The sequence below is a fragment of the Lontra canadensis genome, unplaced genomic scaffold, assembly GCF_010015895.1.
Source record: "Lontra canadensis isolate GAN:19392208 unplaced genomic scaffold, GSC_riverotter_1.0 scaffold9, whole genome shotgun sequence".
Taxonomy (NCBI): domain Eukaryota; kingdom Metazoa; phylum Chordata; class Mammalia; order Carnivora; family Mustelidae; genus Lontra; species Lontra canadensis.
In genome coordinates, this window is record NW_022631003.1 from 30863255 (window position 1) to 30878286 (window position 15032).

The following is a 15032-nucleotide window of genomic DNA, read 5'->3' on the forward strand; positions in this document are numbered from 1 at the left end:
AACCATACTTAATGATGCTTTTCAGATGAATGTGAAATGGATCTAAAGACAGAAGCATCTCCTTTTTCAAGGAAGAAAAGATGAGAGAGAGAAAGAAGTGGTCCAGAAGGATTTGGAGTAAAGGCTAAGACCTAAGAGCCACAAACCTGGGAGGAACCCGGACCTCTGTCTTTTTTGTTTTGTTTTGTTTTGTTTTTTTTTAAAGATTTTATTTATTTATTTGACAGACAGAGATCACAACTAGGCAGAGAGGAAGGCGGGGGTGGGGGGGGAGGATCAGGCTCCCTGCTGAGCAGAGAGCCGGATGCGGGGCTCGATCCCAGGACCCTGGGATCATGAGATGAGCTGAAGGCAGAGGCTTTAACCCACTGAGCCACCCAGGGGCCGGCTTTTTTTTTTTTTTTTTTTTTTTTTTTTTTAAATCTGATTAGAAATGTGCCACAATTCTTCTTTGGAGGTGACACAGAAGCTCTGTTGCTGACCAGGGGCCAAAAAGAAGATGCATGAATCTTTCCTTCTGGAGGGGAGGCAAATCATTGCTTGTATAGGGCTTTCTGGGTCCACAGTCTGTGCTGCACCCCAGGCATGGCAGGGGAAACCCCCCACAACACTAACAGCACAACTTCACTGGTCAATTCCTTTCCCATTTTTCCTATCCAATGCAAAAAACAAACAAACAAACAAACAAACAAACCAAAAAACAAACAAACAAACAAAACTACCAGCAGTTCTTCCAAGCATGTCACTGATGACTTTCCATACCCATGTCTGTGCTCCGTCCTCAAAGACCCTCTTCTTCACCACCTCCCCAAGAGCTTTCTATGTATCGATACTAAAGTTGACACCTTCTCTGCAAGTGAGTCCCTGCTCCCTGAACCAGACAGAATTTCTCCCAGATTTGGGTGGGGAGGCTCACTCCTAACAGTTAAACTATAGACCTTACTAGGTTCTATCTTGTCTTACACATATTTTGACTACTTTTGGCCTATTTATAAACTCCTGCATCTTTTTTCTGGCTTTTTCCATTTCTCTGTCTCTGCTTGCTTAGTACAGTAGCATGTATTTAATGGATAGTTTATGAATGAACCAGACTTTCCATACCTTAGACCAACCTTTCATTTAAAATCAACAAACTGGGACCCTGCCTTCAGCTCAGGTCATGATCCCAGGGTCCTGGGATTGAGCCCTGCATTGGGCCCCCTGCTCAGCGGGAAGCCTGCTTCTCCATCTCCCATTCCCCCTGCTTGTGTTCCCTCTCTGTGTCTTTCTGTGTCAAATAAATAAATAAAAATCTTTAAAAATATAAAAAATAAAATCAACAAACTTTCATTAGGCATTTCATAGGTGCAAGGACTTGAAGATTGTAAAGATGAGTAAGAACCCTGCTCTCCTACGATGGGAATAGAGCTAAGAAACCTACCTAAATGACTTGTGGCAAGAGGGCCAAGTGTTTTAATGGGCGTGTATACACACACACACACACACACACACACACACAGTGAAAATAGAAGGGAAGAAGCATTTCTGTTGGGGAAGGAGAGGTTCTGGGAAGGCTTCATGAAAAGAAGGGAAAATTCACCTACTGTGTGTCGGATTTCACTAAACAGCTTGTAATCATCTCATTTAATTACCACATAAGCCTCCAAGTTAGGCTTTTTTACTACCATTTTAAGGACAAGGAAATTGGGGTTCAGAGCAGTTTAAATAATTTGGCCAAGGTCACATAGCTATAAATAATGAAACTGGCGATCACATTCCCAGTGGCCTGGTTCTAAAGCTCATGAACATTTCCCTACACAGGGAAGTAAACATACAGTGACACCTGAGCTCAGCCTTCAAGACTACATAAGGCTTCTACAGCTTATCTGGAGGGAGGGCAGGAGGATTCCAGGAGTAGCCAAAAGCAGGAGCAATGCCTGAAGGTAGCAAAGTTTAAAACATATGGGGAAAGGCAGATTCCCTCACATAACAGACTATAGGACATACAAGGGAGACAAAATGGAGAGGTTTTGGAAGAGAAAGCCAGTGGATGATTTTCCATGTTCCCTGTGATATATTTGGAAATTACGGTAAAGTGTAATTTCTTACCTACCTAAAAAATAAATATTATAAGCAAAAAATTTTCTTTATAAGTAAAACATTTTGAATGCATTGGCAATTACTGTTTTATGGCAATAATCTTGACCTTCAATAATAAATATCCTGTAATGCAAACCATGTTGACTGGAAGAGTAATTCTCTCCATATTTCCTTCTCCTCTAGCTTTTGATTTTATCTCTCTGTAAAGGTATTATTTAGAGATTTAAACCACAAGATTAAAGACTAGAGAAACAAAATGCCAATAACGTACTTGGATAAATGACAAATTTCCTATCATGCTAAACAACATTTAAATATTTTCTTTTTTTTTTTAAAGATATTATTTATTTATTTGACAGACAGAGATCAAAAGTAGGCAGAGAGACAGACAGAGAGGGGGGAAAACAGGCTCCCCGCTGAGCAGAGAGCCCGACATGGGACTCGATCCCAGGACCCTGGGATCATGACCCAAGCTGAAGGCAGAGGCTTAACCCACTGAGCCATCCAGGCACCCCCCATTAGGTATTTTCAAATAAGAGTTTTAATATTATAAAACTGGACTGATTTAAATATTTTAAGAAATTTTTTAAAAACCGGGCTGGGAGATGGGAAGAGGGAGAGGGAGAGAGAGAATCTTAAGCAGGCTCCATACCCAGGGCAGAGCCCAACACAGGGCTGGACCTCACGACCCTGAGATGATGACCTGAGCTGAAATCTAGAGTAGGATGCTTAACTGACTGAGCCACCCGGGCGCCCCATAAAATATTTTAAATTTAAAAGTTGGGGGTGGGAAGATATTATAGCCTAAAGTGATATGATTTAGATAGTATGTGTGAGGGACCAGTAAATGTGACTTCACATAAGTAAGAGAAGAAAATGGGGGTGGAGGGGACATAGCTAAGTGCTTCATAAATTATTGGTAAATATCCCAAATTACTACAAGCCACTGCAGAGAATATCTTCCACCTGTAGTCCCAGCACCAATAAGAGTTTAAATTGTAACTTCTAAGTTCTCACAGCCTCCTGCCACAGGGAAGGAGGGAGGCACTGGGTGAGGCAGGCGGGGTACAGAAGGGCTGGGATTTGGGGTGGGAGAAACCACTCCAGTGAGCAGACCCACAGAAACCAGGACAGGAAATCACTGTGTCACAGAGCAGGCAGATATCTCATCTCCTATATGGCACCTGGTCACTGAGTCCCCAGTAATGCTGATGACTGTCCTGATGCTGACTCATGACCCAGATCCCAGGCACCTGCATCACTCAGCTGCCATGGTGGGAAACCGGAGTTCTTCAACTAAATGGGACAACTGAAATTGGGGCTACTAGGATGAGGTGTTACTACCTTATTGATGATTTCCTGAGCATTATGTAAAAGGAGAGATTTCAAAAGGATGCGATTATCAATGTTGACAACACAGAAAGAGGTCATGCTTTTTAGAACTAGGGAGTCTTGCCACAAGGAAAAAGGTCAAGTGAAATGTGCTTACTATACTGTACTTACTATACTAATATTTTGGCTTCCCCTATATATTTAATTTACTTTCTTTATTTTGAGAGAGAATCTCAAACAGACTCACCCCTGAGCATGGAGCCCTATGTGGAGCTCAGTGTCAGGTCCCAGAGATCATGACCTGAGCCAGAATCAAGAGTCAGACACTTAACCAACTGTGCCACCCACGTGCCACTCCTTATATATTTTAAACATTAAATTGCTTAAACTTTAATGGGCTGGCAGTCCCTCTGCTCCCTCTCATCTCCCACCTCCATCCAGCCTCTTTCCCCTTACCCCACTCACTCTTCTTCCCCCACCAACCCCTTGCCTTGCCCCTCTCTCATTTTTCTTCCCCTCCCCTTTAACCCCTTCATCATCTCCCCATCTCTTTCCCTCATTTTCCATCTTCCTTCCATCTTGCTCTTTTACTCTCTCCCCCTCTTCTCTCTTTACTCCACCCCTCTTCTCCCTCTTCCCTCTCCCTCCCCTTCCCAACCCCCCCCCACTGCCTTCCTATACCCGTAAGAAGTAGTTTCAGTCCGTCCTGGTTTATGTTGAGTAATGCATCTCAGGCTGAGACTTTGCCTAAGGATCCTGGCCAGAAGCAGTAGCTTATGTAAAGTTGATTGGCACATGATTTTTTACTTCTGAGTCACAAAAGTGAATTTAAGCCACTATAGTTGCAGAACTACACCTCAGAAAGAGTGGTTTGGGAACCTCACAGGTGGAAACACGCTATGGGAAGGAAAGGGAAGGTGAGCAAGCAGCCCCACAAATGCCAAGACCCAAACCATCTCTGGCAGTCAGTCCCGAGAATGCACTGCTCCTGCAGGACAGCCCTTCCCTGATTCCATGGATTCTGATATAGAGACCTGTTTTGTTGTGTTTTCCCCACTGGGGATAGGGGAACTTATAACCATATATTTTTTTTTCACCCTTTAGGTAAAGAGGGTGTCTGAAGGTGCGCGCGTTGCTCATTAGCGCCACCTAGTGAGACAGGAAAGGAAGGAAATCAGCAAGGCCAGTAGCCACAGATTGTCACTGCAATTTTGTCACTCCAGCTTTGTAACTCTGGGCCAGCCCAGCGCCACCTACATCACAGGGCTTCTGTGACACTAAGGATGATATCCCTTATGAAATGCTTGGTACGTAATTGGACCTCAAGAAATGCTGGCCCTCCCAGCCCCCACTGAAACTTTGCTACTTTTATCTAAGAAGGATTCATTTTAATCACTCCCAACTTCACATGTGGTAGTCAGCTAAATAGCAATAAACGATTTGTTTGAAAACCTTAAAGTCCATAAGGCTTATGTGGTGAAAGCCACTCTGAATGAGTTGGTCCATTTCCATATTTCTCTCTTTTTCAAGATTTTACTTATTTGACAGAGAGATAGAGAGCAGAGGCAGGCAGAGTGGCAGGCAGAGGGACAGGGAGAAGCAGACCTCCCACTGAGCAGGGAGCAGGAGGCAAAGCTGGATGCCAGAACCCTGGAATCATCACCTGAGCAGAAGGCAGCAGCTTAACCGACTGAGCCACCCAGACGCCCCTCATGTTTCTCGTTTTTCAGTAGAGTCCAAACATTCTTTCAGTTTGGCCAATTTTTGACTTGTGTAGGATAACATTTTAATGAACCAGACAAGACTCGTTAATTTCACAAAGCAAGTGGAAGCTGCAAGTTAACAACTGTATTAAGCTAATGTTTATGGAGCATTTGCGATTTCTCCAGTAGTGGACTAAGCACTTTATTTGTACTTAAATGCATTTGTATGTCGTTTAATCCTAACAATCCTATAAGACAAACACTATAATTATCCCCACTTTACAGATGAAGAAACAAGGCTAAGGTAAATAACTCCAGCAACACGTCTGAGTTTAACACCATACATACTGCCCTCTCTTTGCAAAACGGTGCCTATTCACATCTTTCTATCACCCAGAAAACGTGCACATATTCAAATGATAGAAATTTGGAAACCCCCCTCATCCAAGTTCCCATAACTGTATTAGATTATCAAAAGCACCTCTTCTCATTGCTGTATTTCAGAGAATCAAAACTCCTCATCCTATTCCAAAAGGCAAGTGCAGATTTAATCAATAGCTTCCCTGAAATTCGTCCAGTCTTCCTTCAGTTATTTCTTTTTTTCCTGCCTCCCTTTTGACTTAACAGATATTTTATAACCGTCCCATAATTGCGACTAGTCCCTGGAAGAGACAACAGAATGTCAGCAGTGTTCGCTCGAGAGAGGAACAAGACAAAGCAACGCTTCCGACTCAATTCACAAAAACTCCACTAAAATATAAAACATCCCCCTGATGGCTTTCCTAAAACAGTAACGGTGAACGACGAGAGGGCTCGCCCACGGAGGGCTGTTGCGGTGCAATCTGGGGTTTTCGAGGTGAGAAGTGCGGCGGACCAGCGTCCACGCGCTTCCGCGCCCGCCTGCCGGCCCCACGACCCGGCAGTTTGGGAAACGGGTTACGGAGGCTTGAGTATTTCCAGTACGGAGGCTACAGCTGGCAGAACCCGGGTTCCTTCCCTGGCTGATGACAACTGCTTCACACAGAAGAGGAAATCTAAGAAGTCCACGCAACAGTCCCTGCAGACGACGAAGTGGGATCCCGGGGGTCGGCCGAGGGCGGCTGCTCGCCGTTTCAGGGGGCCTGGTCCCTCGCCAGCTCACCTTCGCCAAAAGGTCCAGCCAGGGCCAAGAAATGAGGCTGCGGGCCACAGGAAAGCCGGCTGCGAGCCCGGGGACTCCCCGCCTCCCTCTCTCCCGGAGGACCGCGTGGCGCCGCGCAGCACCTGTGCCCCCCCCCCCCCCCCCCCCCCCCCGGCGACGACCTCGGTCCGGGAGCCAATCGGAGGCTGTGCGGGGTGCGGGGAGGAGAGCCCTCCGCACGCTGTGCCCGCCCCGCGGGCCGCTCGCCCCCAGCCCGGCCCGGGATGCTCCCGCGCGCGCGGTCCCGCTCCCCACCTGGAGCCTCCCGCTCGCAGCCTCACCTCTGGCCGCAGCCTCCTGTTCCGCCGCCATCGCAGGAGCCACCCGGCCCGCTCCGCAGCCCCGGGGCTGGCGGCATCTAGAGCTCCGGGCCCGCCCTGCGCCGGCCCGGGAGCGGGGACGCGGGCGCCGGGGGAGCTGGGCCTCGCGTCTCGACGGTCACCCCCTTGGCCCCTGGGCGCGCAGCCGGCGCCGACTCGCAGCCGGTCCGCCCGGGACCGCAGAGCCAGCGGCCTGGGACTGGCCTGCCGCGGGGCTCCCAGCCGGAGAAAGGCACCCGGCGCGGGGCGGAGTCACGGCGGCCCCGCCCCCGACCCCTGCGGCTGGAGGCACCACGGGGAACAGCGCGCGAGGCAGCACCTTGAGGCTTTCCGGAGAGCGGCTTTTAAAACAGGTTTCCACATCACTTTAAGGATTCGTTGTGTACGTGTTCCATGGGTTGGAGTTGTTTCCCTTGGGGGAAAAGGTAAAGGATGCATGGAGATCTTTGCAAGGTGGGGGCGCTGGGGGAGGGAGGGGCTGGAAGAGAAACTTCGCGGGTCCTCAGAAGGGCGAGGGAAGGGCTTCGCTGCAGAGACAGGGGTGCGAAGTGACAGAGAGGGGGTCACTGAGAAAGCTGTTTTGGCTCCTGCAACCGTTGGGTAAATCCAGAAGCAACATCCTCTGGGGATCATTACACACACACACACACACACACACACACACACACACACCGCCACCACCACCCCCACTCCCCCGTGCCGAATAAGCGGCTTCTCTCCCCGCCCACTGGTCTCTAGCCCCGTTCCTTGCTTACAGTTTGGCCAGTAGACGAAGGTAGTGGAGGAAAGGAACAGCAGAGAGAACAGTAAATCTTTGCATCAGCTCGCCTAAATCTATTAATTTTCCTACCGTGACTCTTCGTTATAGCGTCTTAAACTCGCTGCCCATGTGTTCTGAGGGCTACTTCGGGCCAAACCTGGGCAAGGGGATTGGAACAGCGTTCCTGGGCAGAAATAAGTATGTCCAGGGGAAACTGCTGCCCTCTGAAGTGGGGATGGCAATTTTACCAGCTGGAGGTGGAAAGAGGTGCTGAGAACGTGGCTGCCCTCAGTAATGCACACCAAGGCACTTCCCTTTTCAACACCATTCTTGACACCTCTCAATCCCAGCTTTGACTTGGAGCTCTACCTGAAATCCACCAACACCAACACCGGTGGCAGCTCAAAAATAAAAATTCCACAGACAGCCTGGCAGCTAGTCTTTAATCAGGAGTAGGTTTCCCTGAATATGTCCAAACCTGGCTTTCCAGGTAAATGTGTGCTGTTTGGGGATGGTTTACCAAGTGGGGAGGCATTCTAAGACCTCAGCATGTATTAAATGTCACCTTTCTGGTGAAGCAGTGCCATGGTTAAAATGCAGAGTACACACTATGTATATATGTATAGGGGCTCAGAGATGAGCACTGGGGCCAGGATCACTTAGTGGGTGGGAGAAGCCAGACTGTAAAAACCAGATCTTCTTAGGCGTTCATACCACAGTATCCAATAAGCTTTCTGGTGAATCATTGCAGTCCTCATTTCTTAGAAATGATTCACTTCCACTCAAGCCTGAAAGCCAAAGAAAAGGAATCCAGTACCTAAATATGATAGAAGGAAGTAATAATGCTCAAGGAGAAGAGGCCACAGGGTTCTCCCAGGGCAAGTCACTTTCACAGCTTAACATGCACTCCCCTTTAATGTTCAAGTTTAAATCTTACTAGCTACTTTTTCTTTATGCTCTGGAGCTTTCCATTCTAGGACTTTTTTTTTTTTTTAAGAGTAGTTATATTATGCCTAGTAGGATAAAACAGATAGAAAACCAGAATCCTGAGAGATGGATAAGAAGGTAATCTCTCATTTACAGGCAGTGATTTTCTAACATTTTCTCCTTGGGCAAAATGTAACAAGTGATTTGAAACATAACTTGCAGAACACTGTGATCTATTTCCTTCTGCTTAATACACTTTTCTCACCAAAGGCCCAGGGACAGTGTTGCTCTTCAGGAATCATTGCTAATCCCAGGGTGATCTTAGTTTGCTAATTTTGCTTCACTGCCAAGTACTTAGGCAAGAACAGTACTGGAATCAATATCCACTGCCTCAAAACTATAAATTCCTGTATTTGTCAACCTCCTGCTGAGATTGTAACAATGTAATTTGGTTTGAGGGTTCCTTAAGACCACTTAGATATTTTAGTTGGTGGCGGAGGGGGAATCCACCTGCTTCAGAATGATACTGTTTCAAATTGAAGATTCAAAGATACTGTTTCCAATGATGCATAAATAAAAAAAAGTAACCACCCCTCAATGAGCTCCTGGCTGGAGAAAATAACTAAATTATTTATATTTAAAACTACCTTTTCTTCCCTGCCACTGTCCTTTTACCCCCACCCCCAGCATTCTATGGAGGGAACATACTGGGGAAGATTCTTGTTTTTGCTAAGCAGATTGATGAGTGGGAGCACAGCTGGGAGAAACAGAAAGGCCAAATGTGTTTAGAGGAGTAGACGGACCTGTCGTAGGCATCTGGTACGGGGAAGATCAGCTTGAGCTTGGCTTATGAAGGAGTGGAGAATGCAGAGAAGGTAAGTGCAGGAGCGTATACTCATGAGAGAGAGGAAAGAGGTGGTGGCAGCTGCCACAGGGAGTGGAAATTTGAGAAAGATCTTTTAAAAGGGTATTAAGGGAACTTCACTGGGTAATGCAAACCCTCTTACATTATTTCCCTGGAAAATAACAACTTTAGTAAAGCTACATCCCTTTTCAATGCTTTTGGAGTTGATTTATGTTTTTATTAAAAATGAGAACATTTTGAGATCAGCTTTAGATGGAAAGTAGGGCTGCCCACAAAAAAATGCAGTTATTTAATTCATTTGTTCACACGTATTTATAGAGTGCCTACCGTGTGCCAGGCGTTGCTGTAAGCACAGACTTGTACTTCACCTGCTGTGCCCCCATCACTTTATATAGATGTTCTCACAGCAATTGATGGGGTGGGTATTATTTCGTTTGGGAAAAGTCCAACCAGTGTCTTTTTCTCCTCAGCTCCGCGGTTCCCCAAGTTGGATGTTCATGATAATGTACAGAATTTCAGACTCACTCCTAGAGATTCTGAGTTAGTAGTTCTCAGTCCCTACTTCAAACCAACACCCTAGTTGATTTTGAGACATTTTAAGTACTCTAGAAAATACTGCTTCAAGTTGCCAAAAATCAAGTTTCCTAAGCCTAGGTTGTTGTGGGGGTAAGCTGGGTATTTCTGCTAGCCAGAGGTCAGAAGTAGCCATAAACTGAAATTCTGAGAAAAATACAAAAAGGATCATAGGACAAGCCTGAGGGAATGGCTGTGCAGACATCTCTTTATATATGGAGTTACTGTTTAATGTTATTTTCCCCTTAGAGATGATGTTTGTGTGTGTGTTATAAGTGTCAAAAGCTGAAGTGATTTTTACTTTAGCAGGTTTAGGACACTCTTGAAACAAGTATGTATCCCAGGTCCTCTTGAGTCCTCCTCATATGTATGGAATTGGATAGGAGTGATCTTCAAGTTCTGTTCAAATTTATCTCACCCAAGAGGACAAGAAAGGCAAAGGACAGTCTCCCTTTCATGTTATGGCTTTTGCCCTTTGGTAGAGCCTTAAAAGTCATCCTGTGTTGGAGCATCTGGGTGGCTCAGTCAGTTAAGCGTCCGACTCTTGGTTTCGGCTCAGGTCATGATCTCAGGTTGTAAGATCAAGCCCCGCATTGGGCTCTGCATTCAGTGGAGAGTCGCTCGAGATTCTCTCTCCCTCTGCCCTACCTGTGCCCCCTACCCTGCATCTTCTGTCTCAAAATAAATAATAAAAAAAAAAGTCATCCTCTGTTTAAGGGTTTGATAAGGAACGTCTTAATATGAACAGTAGAGTAATTCCAAGATAAAATTGTGGTAGTTAGCACCTTGCCTGAGAAATGTTTGGATTTCTATTAGTCAAAGCCCATCTGCTCAAGTTAGACAAACAGTTGAGCCAGTAATAATCAGGCAACCCCACTCCTGGCTGGATCTTGGGGAAATAAGTCGATGAGTATCTCTATTGCTGGCATGATAGCAGTGTGGGGAGATGGACCAATGAAGCAATGATTAGGAGTTGGGAGGGATGGCAAAAGCACTAAACAGACCAAACCCTGGTCATTGGGCCATACATCTATTCTGTCTGTATGAGGTCCAGAGATACAACCCTGCTTTGGTTCTCCAAAGGGCAAGAAAAGTAGGATTACAGTGGCTGGGCCATGGTTGGGCGCAATGGTACTTACTACTCCTGCTTTCAGTGGGCCAGGAAAGACATTAATAGATCAGGTTTCAGCTCAAACATAGCAATGGGAGAACCAGCAAGAAAATCCAGGTATAGTGGCTTAAGGTAAGAACCATTGCTATAAAAATGTGTAGCACCCTTTTGATTACCTTGGAGCTTTTTAAAAGAACGCCAATTGGTCCTGGTATCAGGTGGCCATGTGCTTTAGATAAGCCTCCACCTAGTACCAGGGATGTGAATCCTGATTTTTAAGTCTGTCCCAGGCCAGGTACTGTTGTAGGAATGGATGTATGACATAATCATGGCCAATAAAATGTGGAGGTTACTTTGCTTAGAATGCTTCTAGAAGACATCTTCCTTGATCTTAAAAAAGAGGGTGCACAAGCAGTAGTTTCTAGGGACTTACATATTGTAGAAAGACTTCATGCTTAGAGTCTCTGTAGCCATTTAGCCCCTATGAAAAACAAGAGGAGGGACAAAGCTAACGCTTGTAAGATGACAAAAGTAGTACAATGGAAAGAACCAGTGTTCTTGATGTTGCTTTTAAGACGTGAAGTGGACCACCCTGGAAGCTCACTATCTCGTGTCTTCATGTCCTATAAGATAATCATTTTCCTTATTGCCGAAGCCATCTTGACTTGTGTCTTCTGACACTTGCAGTCTAAAGTACCCAAAGTGACAAATCTGTCACTAGCTCCCCACGTATTTTTCTGAGGTCTAGAAGCTCATGAAATAATTTGTCACTGAAGCATGCTGTCTGATGTGGGGGGATACAGCAGCACTGGACTTGGGTTCAAGAGCAATTTATTACCTGTGTCTGGGTAAGTCATGCTCAGCCTCATGTTCATCATCTGTAAAATGAGGGTAATTATGTTTATTTCAGAGCAATAGTAATATCCAAAATGAATAATATAAGTTAAAGCATTTTGTATACAAATAGAAGTTCTTTTTTTATCAGAAGATGCTCTTGAAAGAAGATGCACTTAGTCTCCAAGTTTGCTCCAGTGTCCAAATTCTCACAATCGGTGCTTTCACTTTTTTGTCTTAACAATGGCATTATTGAAACGATGTAAGTCAGGAACAGTGAGGAGCACAATTAGGGTGAGCAGGATTCTGACTGGCCCCCTCTGCGCTTGGTGGAAAGAGTAGCATGACTGCTTATCAGTGTCTTCCGTGAGACAGGACATAATGGTACTTGTGTGCAAACCTACGCCACTCGCATCACTAGTTTACATGCTATTCTGAGGCATTTTAAATTTAATTTTTGAGGTATTTCCAATTTCCGTTTGCTTGCAAATTGATTTTGGCTTGGTGGGGTAGTTATATACAAATCTGTACAACTACCTTGATTATTTAAACACAATACAATTGAAACTTCAAATATTGTGTTCTTGATGTGATATTTAAGTGTGATGGTTGCATATATTTACAGAAGAGTCTTTCTTTAGTTTTGGATAACACCTGTCTCAAAACTTGAAAATAAAACCAAAACATCTCACCGACAGAAATATTATAAACATAGTTTTTATTCTTTTCTTACCTTCAATGAAAAAGGCCTCATGTCACCAAAACATTTTTTTGAAACTCGGTAACTAAACACAGCACTTGACAGCCTCATGATCATTTTTCTAGACAAATGCTGAATAATTTATATTGCTTTTTAAAAAATAACTAAGAACTATTTTTATTACTTCATTTCTGCTTAAAGTGGCAATGTGCCCTCACATTTTTTTCATAAAAATCTAAAATTTATCTAGTAGTCCCAAGTGTTTCGTATTTGTTTGTTCTAAGTGTTTCATTAAAACTTTCCGGAAATAAGTGCACTTCTAAAGAGAAAATATGTGTCAAATAAAGACGAGAGGAAATAGTCATGGTTATAGTAAAACAGTTGTTCTGAATATCCTGAAACTTAACACCTCAGAGCGAATGTGATTTAGTTGCTAGGGGACTTCTCTCCTGATTAAAATCTCAACTCATTAATTTATAGATCATCAAAAGATGGATAGCTGGTTCTTCTACCAGTAGATATGGTTTGATTGTCTAAAGGTTTTCTACACAAAAAAACCTCAAAAATTAATGAACTTAAAACATTTTTACATTTACTGATTTACACAAAGATATACAGATGCTTTAAAAACAGAAGTAGTATGATATTATAGAAATAAATGAAACCCTATCTTCAGACTTAACAACCAAAGGAAGTTTGAAGTTTTCCACATGTTATTTTTCATTCAGCTATTAGCTTATTAAAATCAGCCATATATTTCATTCAGAAAAGGTTGATTTATAAGAAATTCCTTGTTTTCAGATAGCACTGTGCTTCAATAAATTTAAACTATGTTAGTAAGAAAAGCATAAAAGAAAAATAACATAACTTGCTTTAATACAAAGGTTTTTTTTTAATAAAAATGTTGAAGTCTACATTAAATCAGGAAATCAATAAATCTGAATTATACAAGCTTTCTATATACTTAGAAAAACCAAAAACACACAGTTTATAATAAAACTCTTTAATTCAAAATAGAGTCTAATTTAAAGAAAATGTCATTATGCCCAGTTGATTAGATAGGGTTTTGTCATTTACATTAAATGGTTCACCTGAAACATGGTAAGTGTATAATAGAGAAAATTCGATCTTGAGGGTACTTTGCAAATTACCTAGCTAATTTGCATTATGACTCAAATTCTTAGCTTCCAAAGGGCAGACACAGTCTTTAATTGCTTTTAGATAGGCACTTAAGAAATGCTTGTGACGAGGAGGAAACCCCAAAGATTGTGAATCACTCTGTTAACTCCAGAGAAAAATGAGACTCTAAACAAAGTCAACTTTCCAGAACTGCCCTTCCCACTGCCAAAAAATCATAATTATTTCCAAGTTCTTCCTGCTAATAAAAATGAGGGAGATGGAAAACAACATGCTCTTCTCTTATTTGATTAAAAAGCAAACAGGTAATTCAGTTCCATTCTAGGAATCACCCCTCCATGGTCAACTTGAATTATTAATGACATTTTTCTATGCTAGAATAGTTACCATATTACAACTAGAGAATGATGCAGTTTCCTCTTGTCTTACTCATTCATTATTACACTAGCAAAACAGTCAGTCTTTTTTAAAAGGTGGGGGGATGCGGTGAGGTGAGAAAAATCTCATAAAACTGAGTAGCAGTTACAGCTTTTTTTAAAAGTTGGAGTTATAATTAGAAGAACCAGAGCTGGTCAAATTGAGATAACCCTAGAATTTTAATAGTTCTCTCTCCTAGATACTCAGCCACATGATCCAAATGAGAAAAATGGAGATGAACTATTAGATGAACATATAGTAAGTACCAAACAAATACTAGAAAGAAAGAATGGAAAGAAGAAGGAAAGAGAGAGAACAGGGGAGAGAAAAGCCAACCAACTAACCAACAAACCAACCAGCATGGCCTTGTTGAAATATCGTGGAGCTACCTAGCAGCAGCATTTATAAAAGCTTCTGTAGATTTGCATAAGGATCCTGTGCAGTTCTTCCCCATTAAGAAGAACATAGCTACAAATAAACCATCACTTTTGATTTTGATCACAGATCATGGTTACAATTGTATCAATTAACAGTTAAGACAAACATTAGGCCATTATTTGATAAAGTATTGTTCCTTGACTAGTATTTATGAAGCCAAAACCTCAGAGAGTCATTTTAGAATAAAATGTTGAGCTAAAAAGCATGACTTAATTCTTCGGGAAAGAGCTAAAGAATTTGATGCTGACATCATATCCCCTATCCTCCTCACAAACTCACCGGCGCCCCTCACCACCCGCGCCCCCCACCGCCTGCATTTACTTTCTTAATTCCATGTAGGTTAACCATAGTGATGTAGCTGAACATGAACAATATTGCCCTTGAATAAGCTGAGCACTATCAAAGATCTGTCATATCTGAATATGGCATTCCCACAGGAAAGGAAAATTCTCCTCAGTTGTGAACATCCACTCTGTTCAGGATCTTTGGTACATTTGGAGTGTAAGAAAATAATGGCACAATAATACAAGTACTATCAAAGGAAAGATTTTCACCAAACAAAAGAAAAGTTAACCGGCCATGATATGTAACAACTTTCTAGAAAACCAAAGTAGATAGCTCTTTGTTCTCTACAAGTCCATTTCCATGATCAGAAG

The 15032-nt window shown here is 43.3% G+C and overlaps 1 protein-coding gene across 3 annotated transcripts in view; it reads right to left on the minus strand.

The window, feature by feature from the left end:
- ARNTL2 (aryl hydrocarbon receptor nuclear translocator like 2) overlaps positions 1-6841 on the minus strand; it is a 101758-nt gene extending 94917 nt beyond the window's left edge. For 2 of the 3 annotated variants that reach the window (XM_032855199.1, XM_032855197.1), the window contains exon 1: positions 6576-6840. In XM_032855199.1, coding sequence (XP_032711090.1) covers positions 6576-6606 — 31 coding nt within the window. In that variant the 5' untranslated portion in view covers positions 6607-6840. Of the gene's footprint in view, positions 1-6575 lie in introns of all 3 variants that reach the window. The other variant, XM_032855196.1, reaches the window with a different exon arrangement.
- Between the last annotated feature and the right edge of the window lie 8191 nt (positions 6842-15032).